General features: G+C 41.3%; 1 protein-coding gene across 4 annotated transcripts in view; it reads left to right on the forward strand.

Moving 5' to 3' along the window:
- LOC133209774 (sodium channel protein type 5 subunit alpha-like) overlaps positions 1 to 18,839 on the forward strand; it is a 212,753-nt gene that overhangs the window by 133,986 nt on the left and 59,928 nt on the right. For all 4 annotated transcript variants that reach the window (XM_061348581.1, XM_061348584.1, XM_061348592.1 and 1 more), the window contains one exon: positions 6,082 to 6,552. In XM_061348581.1, the coding sequence (XP_061204565.1) occupies positions 6,082 to 6,552 (471 nt within the window). The remainder of the gene's footprint in view (positions 1 to 6,081; positions 6,553 to 18,839) is intronic.

The raw sequence follows: 18,839 nt of genomic DNA on the forward strand, positions 1-18,839 counted from the left end.
AGAGCAATGTTGATGTGGAGCCCTTCGCCTGCCTCCCCTTCTCAACAGGATGCCAGGTCCATGCCAAGTCTGGCATCCCCTGGTGCTAGTGCAACTTTATAGCTCCACTGAAAGCAGGGAGGGATGAATGGCAGCTTAAAATGGCATCAAAAGAAAAATAAATAAATCTTATGAGACACAAAGGTGCTGTTAAGTGTAATTAATGGGCTTATTCTACCCTTCCATTACTCAGATTTACTCCTGTGTAAAGTGACGAAAACAGCACCAAGAAATCTGCCCCATTCATTATGCATACCCCTTTAAACTCTGAAGTGAGAAAAAGAGGGACCATTTCCCTCTCCCATGCACACACCATCAAATATGGGTGAGCACAACTGCCATCCAGCATCTCTTCTCTGCCTTGTACTGCTTAAAGACTGCACAAGAGACAACTGAAACTGCAAGGGAATGTGGTGTCAATACCCAAAGTAGAGAGCAGTGAGCAAAACTCCTAGCCTGATTGTAAATACCACGAAAAGACTAATGGGATGGAGGACACATTCATCTCACCTGGTTTCTAGAGTCTAGCATGAGAATAGCTACATCTGTATCCACCACCTTAACTGTTCTTCACAGTTAATGGAGGGAAAAGGCATTTTTACTCCTCCTTTTAATTTCTTCCATGCAGCTGTCAATTTTAGGATGAGACGCATTAGGCTTAAACTCCTCTGGGTATATGGATTGGATCTTTACTGTAAGGGTTCATTACTGTAAAGTTCTTTACTGTTAGGGTGGTGAGGCACTGGAATGGGTTGCTTAGTGAAGTTGTGAATGCTTCATCCCTTGCGGTGTTCAAGTCCAGCTTGGACAGAGCCTTGGTTGGCATGGTTTAGTGTGAGGTGTACCTGCTCATGGCAGGGGGGGTTGGAACCAGATGTTCTTAAGGTCCTTTCCAACTCTAACAGTTCTATGAGTCTATGATTCTATTTAGCCTGTCTAAAACGAGAACCCTAGATGATCCTCTAAAAGAAGCATGACTGCCAGCCATGCCCATGGTTCTGTTTTTCAAGCACACTTTCTGCGACCCCTGTTCTGCACAGCTGGGGGAAATGCATGTGGTAGCTGTGAGGCTAGGGAGGAAATCAGGCCTTGTTCTCTTCTTTCTTAGGAAAAGTGGAAATCATTCACATGAAATCAGTGAAGTTATAGCCAGTTGTGTATTTGTATATGCAATGATTATTCCTACCATATTGCTTCCATTTTTAGTTTCCCGTGGAGAACATCCGCTCTTGTCACCACCATAAAGTAGCTTAAGGATTTTACATGGGAAATAGGCTGAATTTGGTGCATTGTTTTCATTACATTTTCTTATATTTAAACAGACAAACCAATTACTTCACCAAATAGATTTACATGGAGTTGATGAGAAAAAGATCCTGTTGCAACAAGCTGGTACTACAGTGCCCTACAAACCTCTCATCCACAATTGCTAGCTTGCCTTGTAGGATCAAACACAGTCCACTTGCAAAGTTCCGTGGCTGCAAGGCAGGAAATCCATATCGCCATTTCTGTGTGTTTTCCTAGCTGATCTTGGGCAAGAAACACCAAGATCAGTTCTGATCCGACCTGTATTTTCTTCCACCTGCCTCTGGCAACTGGGACCTCTTGAAATACTTGTGGTAGCATATTTGACAGCAAGAAACTAAGATACCACGAGAATGGGATTATGAGATTGATTACAGGATAAAGAGAAACTGGGCTGGGAAGATATAAGCCTCTTATCCAAGCACAAATAGCTGAAATAATAAAAAAGATAATATAGAAAATAACTGATCATGTAAATTGCTTTTTGCAGGAGTACTCTCTGTTAGTAAACTTTGCCCTGGGATGAAAATGTACAAAGGATTGTAAAACACACTTCCAACGAAAGGAATAATCATTTAGTAGCAAAGAGATGGGCTAGATGACCTATTACTACAGGTCTCTGTCTTAATCTCATGCTTCCTTGAAGCAGTGACATTTCCTTTATGAGCAGTTTTTCTTTGCAGCTTCATGCATTTTGCTACCGTAAACAAACTAAAATCCTTGGCACCTATTGTACTAGGCTTGCTAGAAGTCCTCAAGGTCTCCAAAGAGAAAACTGTACCTTTCCTATCTGTGCTACCCAAGTAACAGTGGAGATGTCCTCTGCCATCAGAAACAAACAGGAAGGAAGAAAATCAGTTTCTTCCACTGGTCAGAGTGCCTGAAGAGCTTCATGCTGGTCTGTGTCTAGCAGGCACTTCCAGAGAAGTGGGTTTGAAAAGGTTGAGATATATGGGTTCTGGTTTATCCACACACACACACAAAAAAGTATTAACTGAGTAGTTAAAGTTCCTGGCAGGTAGCTCATGGTGCTGGGCTTTCTGGCCTTTTCTATGCAGCCGAGTGACAGCAGTGATGGGGCTGAAACAGCTGGAGCTCTTTTCTGAGCTGGTGAAGGCTAACTGGTTATGAAGTTTGGCCACCACTGTCTGGAGCATGGAGTGTGAGACAGACACAGAGAATAATTTTCTGGACACCAGGCTGGGTTTGACAAGTTGTAGATGGTCCTTTTAGTTGTATGATTTAGTTTTAGGTTTTCCTTCTAGGAGCAGTGACTTGGACTCGATGATCCTTATGGGTTCCTTCCAACTTGAGATATTCTGTGATTCCATGTTAGTTATTTGGCTTGAATTGGTAAGTGCCCTAACTTTAATCTAGCTATGGAACACCAAACTGAAGCTAGCTCAGGGTTCAAAAGGCACCACCAGAGATGGTTCAGTTCTTCAGCATTTCCTGGGATGCCAGACTGTCTCCATTGTCTACAGACATCATAGGAAAACTCCTCCAGTTTAAGCACTGCAGAGAGGTACCTGACATTAGGCTGGATTAATCTATCGTTTGTGCCTTATAATGGCACAGAGTCACTTCTTTGGAAAGACATGGAAAGTGAGAAAGCCTATGAAAGTGTGCTATACTGTCATTAGGGTAAATGCCTAACTAACTTCATCATGCTACATGAGTTGGGGTTCCCTGAGTGCATCTGTCATTTGATACCTAACCTCAAAGACCAAAAAAATGACCTGCTCTCAACAGTCTTGCTGCTCAGTGTCACTGGAAAGGAGATTTCTCTTTGAGGGGATCTATATGGATATACAAATATGCCATTGCTTTTAAAAACTGAATTAGTCTTTAGTTTTCTTTTACTTAAACTGAAAGAATTTTGTTAGCAACCGGGAAGACCGGATATTATTAGTAACCTTTTAAGGGAAATGCGGTGTGTCATGGGTTGAGAGTATATTTTGCTGGAAAAGGCAGTGTGTTGTGAAAGGGGGGGAATAAGTAAACATAACGTACTTACACATCAATTCACTGTATTTGAGCACCCAGCAATGCAACTCTGAGGTTACCTGCTCATAAAGGAAGGAAGGAGTGATATTTGAAATTTATTTTTGGCTAAAAGCATGAAGTGCAAATAGCTCTCTGTGCAAAATGTCAGATGCATTTCTGAGAAGCAAACAACACTGCCTTAATAATCCATGGTAAATAACAACACTAAGAATGTTACCACCTCTTATATACACCTGTAGGTGTATCTGGATAAACTTATGTAACTGTAGTTTGACATCCAAAATAAATACAGAAAAGTAAAACGAGGCATTTCAAACAAGGTATTATGTGAACAGCAGTATTAATGAAGTATAGGGTGAAATTCAGCTTCAGATGACAAAATTTGTGTGAAACATGAAGGTGTTCATATATGGAAAAGATGTCTGAGCTACCACTAGAGTCTGCAGAGATCTAGGGCTTGACTCAGTTTTGGCTAGCACCACTGGAGATGCTGTAAGTTATCCATCCTCGTCTTCATCTAAACACATATCATAGAATCATAGAATGGTTTGGGTTGGAAGGGACCTTCACAGTTCATCTAGTTCGAAATCTCCCATAGTAGTGTGTTCTATTGGCCAGTTGCCCCAGGATGACTTGGGCATGCTAGGGTCAGTCGGCACTAGATGACTACATACGGGCAGATGCATGCAACCCTAACATGGTCACCTGTATTTGGTCAGGCTCTGTTGCCTGCATGACAAATTTCTTCTGACTGAAATGGATGCCCTGTTAGATCCTTAAGGTTTGATGTCTGAGTCTGGAGGCAGCTGACATCCTTGAAGAGTAATTCAGTTCCCTAAATGCTGCCAGTCTGTTGCCTGCTAAAGCACCCTGTCATGCCCTAAAGCAGGAGGACACACATCTTCTGTAAGTCTGATACAGATGTCTGATAACCTTAGACAGTGGACACCTATGTTGATGTAACAGAACTGAACAGATAAAGTTCAGAAGATTTTTTATTCTGTATTTCTTTATCCCGTTGCTTCCTCCAGCCCCTTCCCATGTCCTTAGGGATGTCACTGGGAAGGACACATATGCTGCGGTTTGTTCCAAACTCTGTTGGCACTGGTGATCTGGGCAGCGTCTATTCTCTATATATGTGCTTATTTTCAGGATGCTTATAACAACGTGGTTATCTCAAACATAGTTGAAAATAGCTAAAGTGATTCTGACAGTGACTCCTTCACTAATGGGCTCCCACCTGCTTGGCATTATATCCAGTACTCTGGTTTTCAACTACCTATCATACAGCATCTCTTGCAATACTTCCAAGTGGGATATGGAATGAAATATTGACTCATACCAGACTGCTGCAGTGATTAAGAGGAGACCCACACAAGCTGTCAGTGACATTCCAGTATGATGGACCAGCTAAGAAACAATTAGCTTTAATCTCGCTTTACTTAGATCAGGGTAGTGCTCAGTGCAGCAATAGGTTATTCAGTAGTTCATAATAGACATGGGCATCTGCTGTGCTACCAACTGCTTTCATTTATAATCACAGTAATTGCAGAGAGTACTTTACAAAAGAGTACTGACAGGACCCTTTAAATGCAGTGTCACCAGAGTGATTAAGACCAGATTTTCAAAATTCCAGGTCATATATTCTGAGTATTTTAAATAAGTGGGAGCGGCATGCAGGATGATAGCAAAAGCTGATGGCTGTTTGGTAAGGCCCAGTTAAGTATAAGTAATGTTTATACCGTTTATTTTTGTCTATCAGATTTTATGGATTTAAAATACTATCAGTAAGACAAAAGACAGGGGACTTGCAAGTGTTTCTAGTAAGAAGATGTTAAGACACCACAGAGAAAATATCTTCAGAAAGTCCATTTTATTCCTGGAATGGCAGAAGTGCTGTTGCACTGATCTCTCCCTTGTAGTGCCACAGAACTGACATCCACCCAGATTGTACAGGCAGCAGATGAATTGATACCAGGGAATATGGTCCTAGTGTATGTGGGGTAAATATATTTTAGCTGATAGTGGTTTGAGTCACCTTTGCCCCATCCCTGTCATCCCAGGCATCTATGTTCAGTTAGAGCTTTTTGCCCTTGTCAATCTGGATAAAAGATGTAATTCATTCCTTCTCAGACCACGAGCAGGTGTAACGTCCTCTACACAGCAACTGGTGATCAGTCTGCAGGTTGTATTACTGGAAATGGCCTTCTAGAAGAAGCTGGGTTTATTTATTGGGTATAATTGGCAGGTAGTCAGGGGGGAAGAAGGTAAAAAGAGATTTAAATCATCAAATATGTCACCCAAATGTATAGTTGTGTCTAATCTTACTGCGCACTACCAGCAAATGTAGATAGTTCTGAAGTTACAGGAACAAGACCACCACTTAAAAGAGTATTTACACTATGTAGCTTTCAATTAAAATTGTATCCTATATTCTGTTTCTGAGCTTTATCTTGTCTGTGTTTTGGGGTCCTGGAGGAGGGAAGGGAATGTCAGAATGTGTTATTATCCATGCTATACTTCTGCACATGAAATTAATGTGTTTGGAAATGTCTGCAGACCTCCTTTTATTACTGAAACACCACCTATAATTAGAGGTTGTTCCACAAATGTTGGTGCTATTACAGTGGCACAGATGAGATGAGACTCAGACTGTCCTGCTTCCAGGAACAAACATTAAACCTTCACATTTAAGGGTCATTGATTTCCTTTTAACTTTATTTGTTTCAGGTGCTCAACCTGTTTCTTGCCTTGCTGCTAAGCTCTTTCAGTGCTGACAACCTCTCGGCACCAGATGAGGATGGGGAGTTGAACAACCTGCAGCTTGCTTTTGCTCGGATCAACAGGGGTCTTCAGTATGTGAAACACACGACACGGGATTTTTGCTGCAATGTCCTCCGGCACCCCAAGACAACAGCTGAAAAGAAGGCAATGATGATGCTTGCTGCCCAGAATACAGGTGCCCTTAACAATTGTGTCAACAGTCACACAACTGCTGAGCTTGGCAAAGACATGGAGAATCACAAAGAGAACCACGCTGAGGATGGAATGAATAAAAATGGGGAGAAGCATCTAGGAATTACAGACAATGATGATTTTATGACCAATCCTGACCTGTCCATTTGTGTTCCTATTGCTCTGGGAGAGTCGGACATTGAGGAGGAAGACGAGGAGCAGAGCACCTTTACGGAAATGGAGCAGGTAGACAACTAAAATGTTTCCTAATTGCAGTTTACTAAGATGACCCTTGTTCTGACCCTTGATCTGGATCCATGGCTTGTGATGCAAATGGCCTATGGCCTAATCCTGCCTTTGATATGTTGTTAACTTCAGAAGAAGTTACAGATGCATATCCAAGAGCAAAATCCAGTCTCCAGCAAGAGACAAGCCCTTGCTTTGTATGCTTTTTGCTTGTTTAGATTAGTTCTTCTAACCAAAGCAATTCAACCCTTTCTAACACAGGAGAATGCTTTTTTTTTCCTTTTTTTTTTCTTTTTTTTTTTTGTTTGTTTGTTTCAGCTATATCATGGGAATGTTACAGAACAAATTTTAGGTCCACTGACTACAACATGGAATTTTCTTAGTGTGCAAAACTGAGTAATGGCTTGGCTTGATTTGTGCAGCAAGAATCGAGGGCCAGGTAGTTCTCTTAAAAGTTCAGAGAGTCTGAAGTTAATATGACTTCGTATATATTCACACAAGAAAAATAGTTATTTGCTTGTTCATTGGTGTAACATAGCAGGTTTTTGTGCTCCCTAGAGCACCCAGTAGTAAAGGCTGAAAAACTGTGTGTGACTCAAAGTGCTGGTGTAAAACTGAGAAGAAAAACCTTCAAGGGAACACTTCTCTTTCTCTCCTTCTCCCTCTCTCACCTTTCTATCAGACTTATCTCTTGGCTCCACACACCATACCTAGTTAATATTTTCCAGACCCTTCAGCCTTGATCCAGCATCCTCTGATGCTGACTGAGACCTGCAGTGTCAGCATGTGGTGGATCAAAGGTCCTGTTTCAGATCCAGCTGTCAGGAGGGATCCCTGATCTCCTGGTTCCTGGGAAGAAAGATCTGAAGCAAAACTGTCTTTAGAGAAGGGCTGCCCCGAGGAAGGACTCTGTGTCAGGAGGCAGGCACACATTAGCTGCTAAAAATTAATTTCTTCTGCTCCATGGCAGAAATATTTTCAGTGTTAGTACATCTGCTCACCACCAAATCTTATACACTGATCATCCCTCTGGGGGGCTGAATGGAATGGGTTCGGAAAAATTTATCATAAAGCCCCATTATCCCAATAGACATCTAGGTAACGAAAAAAGAAGTCTGACATTTCTGATAAATACTTTTAGGGACTTTTGTGTATTATTTTTAAGGAATGCTTTTATTGAAATGACTTGTGGATGAGTGTAGGTGGCATCGATAATAGCTACTTTTTCCTTTGAAGTCCTTCTCTATTCCCAGTGCTGTATTAGTTAAACCTACAAGCAAAGTACACTTGAAAAGTGAAATATGAATATAGTAGATGGTTTCTTAGTATCAGCCGATCTGCAAATACTGACTAGTATAGAAGCGTTTAAGTGTATATATGTTTCATTCTGGAGTTTTGGGTTAGTTTGTTGGTTTGGGGGTGTTTTTTTCTTGTTGGCCTTTAAAGATATTCACAGCTTTCTGCTGCAGCTGACAGAGTCACAATCTTTAAAACTCTCAGATTTTTTTCCTTCAAAGTGCAAAGGTTTGTTGAAACTTTGAATGTAATTATCCATGAGGACTGGAAGTGTGCGTATATGCACACGTGTATGTTGCATCGCTGTGTTCTACCTTCCTCAAGATAAATAGCAGTGTTCACAGTTCCAAGCTAAACTGTAGCATAGAGCATTGAGGGTTTGGGATTTTTGTATCTTACTGTAGCTTAAAAGTATAGAAATGTGGATTTCTATTTGCTGCACAATGTGTCCATGTAGGTGCCGGTACACAGAACAGATAGCCATCCATTTTATACTATACAGCAATTAAATACAGAATTAGACCTTTAGTGAGAGTCATTAGGGAAAGCACTGATGTAGAGGAATAGACATTTTAGTGAAACGGAACATTATAAATGAAAGTTGATTTGAAAATATTAAGAAAACTTCCAATTGTTTCAGTAGTATAGAAACATTATCATCTGTAATAAAACATGGAGGATTTAGAGCGAAACAAACTAGGAGGAAATAAAACCCAGTAGGAGAAGCAAACCAAAATACTCTTTTGACACTGTACCTTTTAATAAAATTTTCAATAAACATTAGAATAACATTGTCACATTACCACAAGATATATGGATTGCAGTGAAATAATGCAGTTTACTACTAGTGTGTGCATTAAACAGAAGGCATAGAGTTGAGAAATGTATTAATTAGCTTTGTTGCTAGTGTTTTCCAGGGTTTGACAAGCAGCTGCTGCAGGTCACTGCTGTTCTCCTGTGCATAGTCCTGATCAGTGGTTTTGAACCTTTGTCTTCAGGGCTGAGGGTTTATTGGTGAAAGAGTCCAAACAAGAAGCAAGTTCATATGTGCAGCAAAAAAATGTGTTATATTTCTAGAGAGGAAAATGTGTGCATGCAAGGGGGGCTCCAACTCAAAGACTTGAAATACACTGACATAATAAACGAACAAAAATAGGAAGAAGCTCAACAGCAGAAATTATAATTGTGTGATGAGCTTTGCATTTGCTTTCCTGCAAAAACCTAGTAGAGTTGTACAGCTGTAAACATCTCTGTAAGGAGCAGAACCATGAGAAGATGGATCCCAAGCAATTCAAAGATCTGTCATTTTTAATGGTGCCCATTCCAAAGACATGTGGTCTTCAGACACATAAAAAAAACCTCTCTTGATCAACATGTAGGTTACTGCAAAAGAAATTATTGCACTTGGAGGTCAGTATGAAATCCCAGTTCCCTGGATATACAGCTGTGTGCATTACAGCATAATAGCTTTTGTGTCAAGGGCAGCTCTGTGGGACTTTGGGGAATAAAATTCCCCACTCATTCCCAGAAACTTTAATCCTGCGAGCCCCAGCTCCATGGCCGTCCTTTCCTCCTTCCCTCCAGGATGGCCATGATAACCACGACAGAGCTCACTAAGAGAGAGCAACATGAACCAGAGCAAAATTTACATGATTGCACTGGAAGGGCACAATTAAAGTGAAATATCTTTTTGTGTGGAGGGCATCATACAGAAACGAAGCAAGAACTACCAAGGGTATGCTAAACATTCAAATCTATTCTAACTTTCCCCTAATTATAATCCATATTTTTACATATTTAAATATTTTAGTATGTACAAAGAGAATGTATATGTATATTTACTTCTCAGGAGAAGACAGCATACCCTGCTTCCTTTCAGAGTTGCTGGCTGACCTGGAATTCAGCATCCCTTTGTCAATGTTGCCAGAATGTGCCTTCCTCCTCTTGCATGTAGATTTTGGTGTGATAGCATGGAAGAGGAGGTGAAGAGAGATGCATAAAAGAGGAGTATATGTATGTATGCCCCTCAAGTACATGGCTAGGTAAACCTACACAGTCCTTACATGTCTTTTACACTTTCTCTGTGAATTGAAAATCCTGGACCATATTCTGTTCATTGTGTAGTCCCATCAGTCTGGACTCATCCATCGTGACAGAGAGGCTGGTCTCAGGCAGAACCATAAAGTTGTTGATCTCAATGGGGTATTTTAGGGTGGTGATCAGCTCAGCTTTCAGTTCCTGTACCAATACTGAGCTCTGCCCGGAAAAGCATAAAACTGCTCTAAAGAAAGCCATTGTGGCTATGAGAAATGGGCTCCACAATGTTACACACAGCAGTTTGAAATTTCAGATGATGAGAAACCCTTCTGTGACTGCACATTTTCCTCTGAGTAATAGAAATGTCTAAGTTTAAATTTCAGCTGCCATTTCTATTATCAGAGCTTACACTGGCAGCAGCCGTCTTCCTGAAAGCTACCAATTTGTGGTACTGTCACTGAGAGGGTTTCAAAGGAGTGAGCCCACCTGATAGCTTCTGAATCTCCTCTGATTGCTGAGATGCAAGTGAGATGCTCTGCCAGCTTGGAGAGCCAGGAAACACATGCCTGTATCCCACACATATGGTGAAAGGATCAAAAAGAAAAGCTGAACAATAAAAGTCAGCACAGGTGCGAGAAGCTGGCAGAAAAGGAGTGAGTCTGAGAAAGGACTGCCTTGAACTGAATTCATTTGACATTACTGTGTGATACACGTACTGATGCCGGTCACTGCAACATTTTAGCTTCTGTCTTTATCTAACCTGTCTGCTTGCCCTGCTCATAGTGTCGGGGAAGTCTCTCCCTGTCAGTCCACAAGATTTCTTCATAATTTGATTATATGTTTAACCTCATAATGAGAACAAGAATAACTGTCTTCCATTTTTCCCCTAGCTTCAAGATGTGCAATTTAAACCTGGGCTGTCCTAGGAGGAAAACAGCTTGCAAAAGCCCAGCAGCAGCCCCAGAAACATGCTGGCTGCATCTTCCCAAGGGTCTTTTTAGTTCTTGTTTTGGCTCCTTAGATGATTAGAATGTGGAAATTATTTTGCTGAACCTCTGTAGAGTGCCTTGTAGTTGCTTCTAAAGGCCATATTTTTATGTGTGACATCAACTTTCAGTCCCCTGAAGGATTAAGAATCAGACTGTGGGGACAGTAAGGTGATGGGACAGTTCAGTGTGCACAGTCCTGTCCACCGAACACAGTGGACTCTACCAGAACTTACCTGCAATTTAGCTACATTTGAAAGTTTCAGACATCAGAGGGGTTTGTTCTATTTGCATCAGATATCTAAGTCCAAAACGTAAATCTTCAAAATTCCTACTTTAGTATTGCTTACTTAATCTTCAGGGTGCCCACAGCTGTAGCCCAGAATGGTGTGCACCTTTATCACAGTGACACCATATCATGGCTCAGAGGAATCCTGGGATTAATAGTCTAAAAGGAGGTTCCAGATGAGTAATGCTGGGTGTCCTGGATCAGTCCCCAAAGTATGGTGTTGAACTCTGTTTTGTTTCAATTGCCCATAACCTCAGTGATGTCCAGATCTTTTGGGGAGCTATCTGGATCCTTTTCTGCATTGACAAGTTTCTGCAGTTAGTAAATTCTATTAGTATAGTCTAAGAAAATGGCTCTACCACTTCCTTGTTGGTTGAGTCAGCCCAACAGGGTTTTTTAATGCCTTCTTCCCTTTCTTAAATTGAATTACTACATGTGTTGCCTTACTTAAACTACTGCCCTCAACTTGATCTGTCTAAAGCATGCCACCGAGAAGAAAATCCATGCTGTGGTAGGTAGTGGCTTTTGGACACATCTCACATTTTCCCCTTCTGCAGTGGGAAAGTCAGGCAAGGATGCTTTCCACAGAGATAACACCTTTGTATTTTCACATGTAGCGCAGTGCCGAGCCAGCAGCACTTGCCTGCTTGTCTTTAGAAAATGCCATTATTGATTTGTTCCGACGGAGTGGCTAATTGGGTCATACGGAAAGTGCTGGCTGCCTGCTGCCAGGACGGAGTGCTTTGCAGCTTCTTACCCCTTCCTCGAAACCAGGCACGCACACTGTGGGATTGCTGCCTTTCCACGCACAACAACCAGGTCCCAGTTCCCACCATAGCCAATTTGTGCCATCCTGAGACTTCAAAGTAGCCTGAGGCTCACCCCTGACTGTGGAAATCCTTCAATAGCAGCGAGTTGTTGCTGTGCTTGGTAGAGCTCAACTTTCCCTGACCTGGCAGGGAATATTGCCTGCGGGAAGGGGATAGTGTCTTTCATTGCCTCTCAGGGTTTTCTACCTGCACAGCTGCACTTTTCAGTGTGATTTTCCTAGACCCTTCCAAGGTAAAGTAAGACCCCTGCTGTGATTTTCACGAAGTCGGGGTCTGCACACAGGACCCAAGGGATGTATATTGCCTAGATTTTGCACACAGAATGAGTATACATTGCTCCAGAGCACACCTTGCTTTCTCAGTCATACTCGTATTTTTTCTTGATTGGCAGTTCTCCCCTCTTTGGCTTTACCAGTGTCTCCCAGGAAAAACAGGTTTCCAGACTTCAGATGAGTAATTGCCTCTGTACATGTAATTGGTAGGGCTGGCTGCCACCACAGTCTCTATTCGATGGAACAGTTTCTATATTGCCCTGAACCAGATCAACCCCCCAGGCTTTTATTCTCTTCTTCCCTGTATTTATTTCGGAATTACTGACTCATTTTATTTCATTTGAGAAGGTGAAACTGTTTCTGATGGCTTTTTTTGCATGTTTCTACCAATAAGAGATTCATAATTTTGAGGTCAGAAAGGACAATAAGGATCATCATGGTTGACCTTTCTCATAACACTGAGTCAAAGACATCAAGTGCTAATTTGTGCGCAGAGCCTCTAAGTTTATTTTAGCTATGATACGTCATTTGTAGGATGAAAAAAAGGAATGAAATGTCTCAGGTAACAGAGAGTTCACCATCTGCATCTGGACACACATCTGTTTCCTTCATATATAGTGGAAATTTTACTGTACAATTTCTGTGCATTACAGACCTGCTCCTAAACCTGAAGTGACTCTGTAAAAGTCAATAGAATTACTCCAGGTTGACATAAGTGTAGCTGAAATTATTGAAAATTGCCATAAAAGTGCCAGTGCATAAAGGTTTTGATATAAAATTGTTTGTGGCAATGTCTTACTCTCCTAATAATTCTAACACCTATAAATCAGGGGTGCCATGAAGTCGTGTGTTTATTTGACAGGGTACGTTAATTCAGGCTTTTACTGCAGGAAATATACTTTATTGTCAGGAACTGGAATACCCTTTCAAAGAGTCTTTTATGTTATAAATATAAAATTTTTATATTTAAATATATAAATTTATATTTTGTCTGGTTTTAGTTCCAGTCTGTGGGACATGTTCGCTTTTAGAGCAAATGGATGAAATACCTTTGAATTCTGTTAATGACTCTCCAGTACTTACTGGCAGGACAGTGAGCCCACGTGTATACGTGCATGCAGCACACAATAAATCTTACAGCATTCTTCTTGTCAGCTTTATTTGGGCCAATATTTTTCTGATCATTAAGTAAGATAGCAGAGTTTTTTCATTAGTATTACACACATAGTTTGCCTGGATTTTTTCCTTTTTAAGCTGTATGTTTTGTTTTGCATTTCTTGAAAACTGCATAGAACTCAATTATTTGCTAGTTATTTTTAGCAGTATAATAAGAACATTTCTGTATTAATTGTCTTTGGAAGAATAGCAGCAAGGCCATTAGAAAAAGAAAAAGGACTGTAAATCACAGCAATAGACTTAAAGCACCTATGTCCTCATCTCAGATTCCACATATAGAAAGACATTTGTGTTTATTTTGTTTCAGTACGCTGGGGCAGAAGAAGGTAGTTCTATGTCAGATCTCTGCTGATGTGATTAGAGTAGTCACACTGAGAACAAAGGTTTTAGGATGCTTATTCAGTATGTGGCGGCAGGGAAATATATTTGTCCACAGCGTAATGCCTAAGGTGCAGGAAACACAGGAGATGATGGAGGAGAGAAAGTGTGTGTGGGGGGGGGGGGGAGCCTGGCATTGAAAGAACCAGTATCAGGCGTAGTGGACTTGACAACATGCATTTGGACAAGTGCCAAGACCGTGGACTACACATCAGTCGCAGCTTACTGGATGCCATTTCCCAGTATCCATATCCCTCCCTGGAGGAAAATGCAGCCCAGAAATGAGCATTTCTCACTGTTTCTCCCTTTGGTAAAGAAAATGCTGACATTTAACATTTTGGACAAAATGAACAGCAGCCGGTTCCCCCATAGCTCCTGTGCCAAGTGAGATACTTGCGTGTGTGTTGGAGGCTTGAAATTACTCTCATTAGTTACAATCCAAAATATGGTCCAAAATCTGAAATAATGGTTATTTTGTTGCTATTGCCTGTAATAATGTAACACTTCCTTAACAATCAAAATATTACTGCCTTATTTGGGTGAAAGGTTCTGGGTTATTTCAGGCACTCTCACCGCACTTTGAGGCAAACTTCCAAAATGTAAAATTCCATAAGAGGAGACCATTAAGTTGAGTTCTTCATATTATGCTGTGGAGACATCCCAATTACCAAAAGAAACATAAAATAGATTGTGATTAAACTTCAAAATGCAATTTAGCAGAAGGTATTAGCTTGAACTCTGAACAATGAACACTTATGAAATGCTTTCAATGCCTATTTAAGCTTATTGAATTGATAACAGGCTAAATTAACTTTGGCAGTCCATCTTTTTGCCAAGTTGTACCACTTAGACTAATTTTAAGAGTCAACCCTTAGAATAATGAATCTGTCTTTTATTATGGGCAGTGTGTTGCCCAATGTGGGAAAAGATATTAGGCCAGCAAGACAGAAGCCATTAGAAATAACGTGCCTTGTCCCTCTGGGGCCAGAGTTCAAATGCTTAAAATGCTCTGGATTAATCCAAGAAGGAGCACTGCTAAACTTCTGTTTCCCTCCTTGAGGGATGATGTTTGGCAAAGCATCCAGTACTTGTTCAGAGACCAGCAGGTAGTGGCTGTAATGGTGTTTGTCTGGTGACGTTTTAGTTCACCTTTATTCAACAGGATTGGAAATACCAGGGCAAGCTGGTTCAGGGGGAGCTTTTGCTGTTAACAGAATCTGCTGAGCAGCTGCGTTTCTGGTTTGTCTTAGCCTTAGCCATTCCGAATTGTAAGGGCCGGTATTTTTATCCAGTTGAGTACTCACAAGTGCATTATTATTTAGAACAGCTACTGCAGCTTTCTTCCAAAAAGAAAGTGGCTTTCAGGGGGAAAAATGTATTTCTTACGGCCCCCAGGAGGACAAATTCTGTGTTCAGGTACATAGATGTAACTTCAAACTTCGGTGGCCTTAACTCTGACGGATGACAGACCAGTTGAAAACTCCCTTGGGTCCCGTGAACATCCAAGTTGGTAGGATAATTTCACCTGCCCAGGAGCTGGGCAACAGGCTTATGCTGTTTCTGAACTCAAAGACTATTGTGTTCAGCCTCTTTGCCCATGTTGTTCTTCTGCATGTATGTGTTAGTGGTTTGGATTTTAATAAACAGGGTCCCTATAAAGACTGGGTTATCAAGAGTAAGAAAAAAGCTCCAGATGGATTCACAGGGCAAATACGGTCAGCACATTCTAATTCTGATGTTTTAGTACTCCCCTTGCACCAGATTGTTTCTGGCTTTCGGATAGATGAATGGCAGGAGAAAAGAATGGAAGGGGTAGATAAGGGCTTCAAAACTGAACAATAATCACTCTGCTAGGTTAGCCTGATGTCTGTTTGTTTCTGCTGAAGTGCCAGGTGACATAAGGTAGAGAGTGGGGATGACGAATCCCAAATAATCAGGTTTAGACTTTCCTGTTTTCATAACCTCTCTGAGGAATGTGCAGGTCTTAAAGTATGTTCATGTGTTGCAGCTTTAGGGTGGGACTTCGGATGCTTTACATCATTATTGCAAACGCTGTAGTCTGCTAACAAAATTCACTTGCAAAGAAACGTAGCATAGCACGAGTCCTCTCTGTGTCTTAGCTATAATCCTATCACTGTGGTGTGGTATTGCTCCAGGTTTTCCTCTGTTTTCTCATTAAACTGAGTCGTGGCAACTCTGCTTTACAGAAGCAATTCTTCAAAGTGGGTTTGAGAGATTCTTAAATGTGCACAATTAAAATAGACAGCTGCACACCAGCCCTCTTTTATCCTAGCAGAGTTAAGTGAGCTTAATCTTCCCGTTCTCATATTGAGGAAGCAAGGGAATTTTCCTGATACATTTGGTGATCTTTGTTCTCATGCTAAATGTGCAGAAAGATAAATCCACTGATTTTATTGGTGCTACAAGGATTTACATTTATTTGCGAAAGAGGAAAACCAAGATCATAAATGAACTGTTCTGGTAGTAAGAACACAGGATTTGTTTCTTTGATTAGTGGTTATTTATTTCTCTCCCATTTTAGCTCAGATTTGTCAAGGCTTTTCAGAAAGGCTGAATTCAGCATATCTGAGAGTTGTCAGCCCGACAGCTCTGCAGACTGTAGTCTCCTGTTTACTTTACGCACAAAACAGGATCGACCAAGGCACTAATGCAAGCTTGCCGTATTTCAGCAGCTTTACAATCTGCTTGCTTCTCCACTTGTGTGGAGGTAGGATATAAACAGTTGAGTTTTCATGATCATTTGCTTCTTGGCTTCTTTGCAGAGGAAGGGTGCCAGTTACTAGACTCAAACTGTTGCTGAGAAAGGATGCCAATTGCTACCAGGCAGAGTAATTTTATGAAATCCATAGCTGTCTGCAAGGAAGAACACAAACATCAACAATTACTTTACAGAGTAAACAGCCCTCGTAACTATGTGTGACACTCTGCTGAACTGGATTTACTATACATGAACAGCTTCTCAAACTCCTATTGTAGTATCTGAAATCTGGCTGCAGGAAGCTTTGCAGGTTAAAATATTTTATCACCTATTGAGCTGCATTTCTTGAGGAGGCTCAGTTTCATAGCATCAGTCAGCTATTAATGGCTAAAGCAGAGATATTTCTGTTGCCAGCATCCTTGGCTGCTGCTGCTGCTTCCTCTGATGGGCAGTATCCTGTGGTAAAGCATGGTCCCACCTGTGTTGCCAAGTGTATGCAGACTTGTATAGGGGGAGATCAAGACAAACTTCCACCATTATGAGTCTACACCTGGAAATATCCTGACAAAATTAATCCTGGAGAGTGACTGCAGACCTTGAACATCCCTGAAACCTCATTTAGTGTCTCAAAACTGATCTTCAGAAAGACAGAGGGATGCATGAGTCTGGTGAGGAGTATTATAGAAGATACGTAGGATTGAAGTTTCTCATTGCACTGGGAACTCAACTTCTACTACACTGGCTGAGTAAAGGGCATATTGCCTTTGCACTGTATCACCAAATGGGTGAGACACTGGGGATACTCTGCCCACCTCATAAAATAACTTAAATTGACTTTTTCCTGGGGCATCTTTCATCCTTCCTTGTTGGCTCTGCAGTAACAGTTGCAAGGGAGAGAGCTCCAGAGCCAGTTCCCAAATCTTGCTTCCGCACCTGCTTGGGACAGGAAGTTTTCTGCTATCAAAGGCTTTTCACATCTTCTTTCCCACAACAGTCATGGGCAGGGAATCAGAGAACAAATGTTACAAGCCAGGGTCATGATCTAGGGACTGCGTGAAGCATCAGAAGAACCCATTTGAACTGATCACCATCTGAAAGGCAAGTCCTAAGATCCTTTCTAAATTTGTTTGCACAGGATGGAAAAAAATATATTTCCATTGGGAAGGAATAAAGTGAATCCATGCTGATGACAGGTATTTGTCTTGTTTTGCCAACAGCAAGTCCTCTTTCCAAAGGAGCGGCATTCGCACTAATCCCCATTTGAGCCTGAAACAATTAGCCGATCTGTGCTTTTCAGAGGCAGAATGCAGTGTGGAGCCTTTGTATTTATTTGTGTCAGCAAACAAGTATGTGGGTCTGTGCACAAACACACTTGAGATGTCACCCAGATTATGCTCTATTTTCAATCTGGTTGCTGGTTTTCAGTGCTATAACTGGCTTGCAGCATGCAAGGGTACAACACTGAGTCCATCCTCCTCCAAGTGCTGATTATCAGTATGGTATTGGCAGATCACCTCTTTTTAGGGCCCAGGGCAGAGTAGAGTTGTGCAGACTTTTGGTTTATGCTATAAAGGAGCTGAGGTCTGTACTAGGCTCCCAACTCTCTGTTTGTATGCACAAAGTTTTTGTGCTGCCAAATGGTTTTACTTTATAAATTATGAAAACAACTGAATCAATAAATATTAACATAATGTGTATTGCCTTGGCAACATGGCACTTGATACAAAAATTAAAAACAAATTATATAAACCACCCACGGTGGGGAGCTTTACAGGAGATAAACCTGCTGCCGTTGCTGCCAGAGGAATAAATCATCTGGAATCAGAACAAAGGCGAACAGTCCAAAGTTAAACAACATAAACCAAAGGCACCTTTCCCCAGACAGGTCTGTGCTGGTCTTCAGGTGCTGTGTGCTGAAAATGAGACTATCGCAACCCATGCGGGCGGCTTACCAGGACTGGCATCAGTTGCTTGCAAAAACTTATTTGATTCCCTGAGAGTCCTTTTGGGATCAGTCTATACAGCCAGCTTCTTTGGAAGAGTCTGTTTCTCTTAGAGATTTTCTTCCCAGCTTACAAATTTCAGGACAAATCTGAAAACATGTGGTAATGAACCAAATAATTGTCTTGAGCACACGCTCATTTTGTCTCCATTGGATGATTCGCCAGGATATATTTCTTCAGTTTTACTAAATGTTAACTCATCAGATACTTTGTATGATTTCTGGGAAGCAGCTGGGTCCGTATGTCCTGGAGCTTAGTCTCTAGGAGGAAAGTGTTGCTAAGCCTTGGTAGCACACAGAGA

The sequence above is a fragment of the Neopsephotus bourkii genome, unplaced genomic scaffold (assembly GCF_033783945.1).
Source record: "Neopsephotus bourkii isolate Nb327-2 ecotype Australia unplaced genomic scaffold, CSIRO-AGI_Nbou_v1 NB_53, whole genome shotgun sequence".
Taxonomy (NCBI): Eukaryota; Metazoa; Chordata; class Aves; order Psittaciformes; family Psittacidae; genus Neopsephotus; species Neopsephotus bourkii.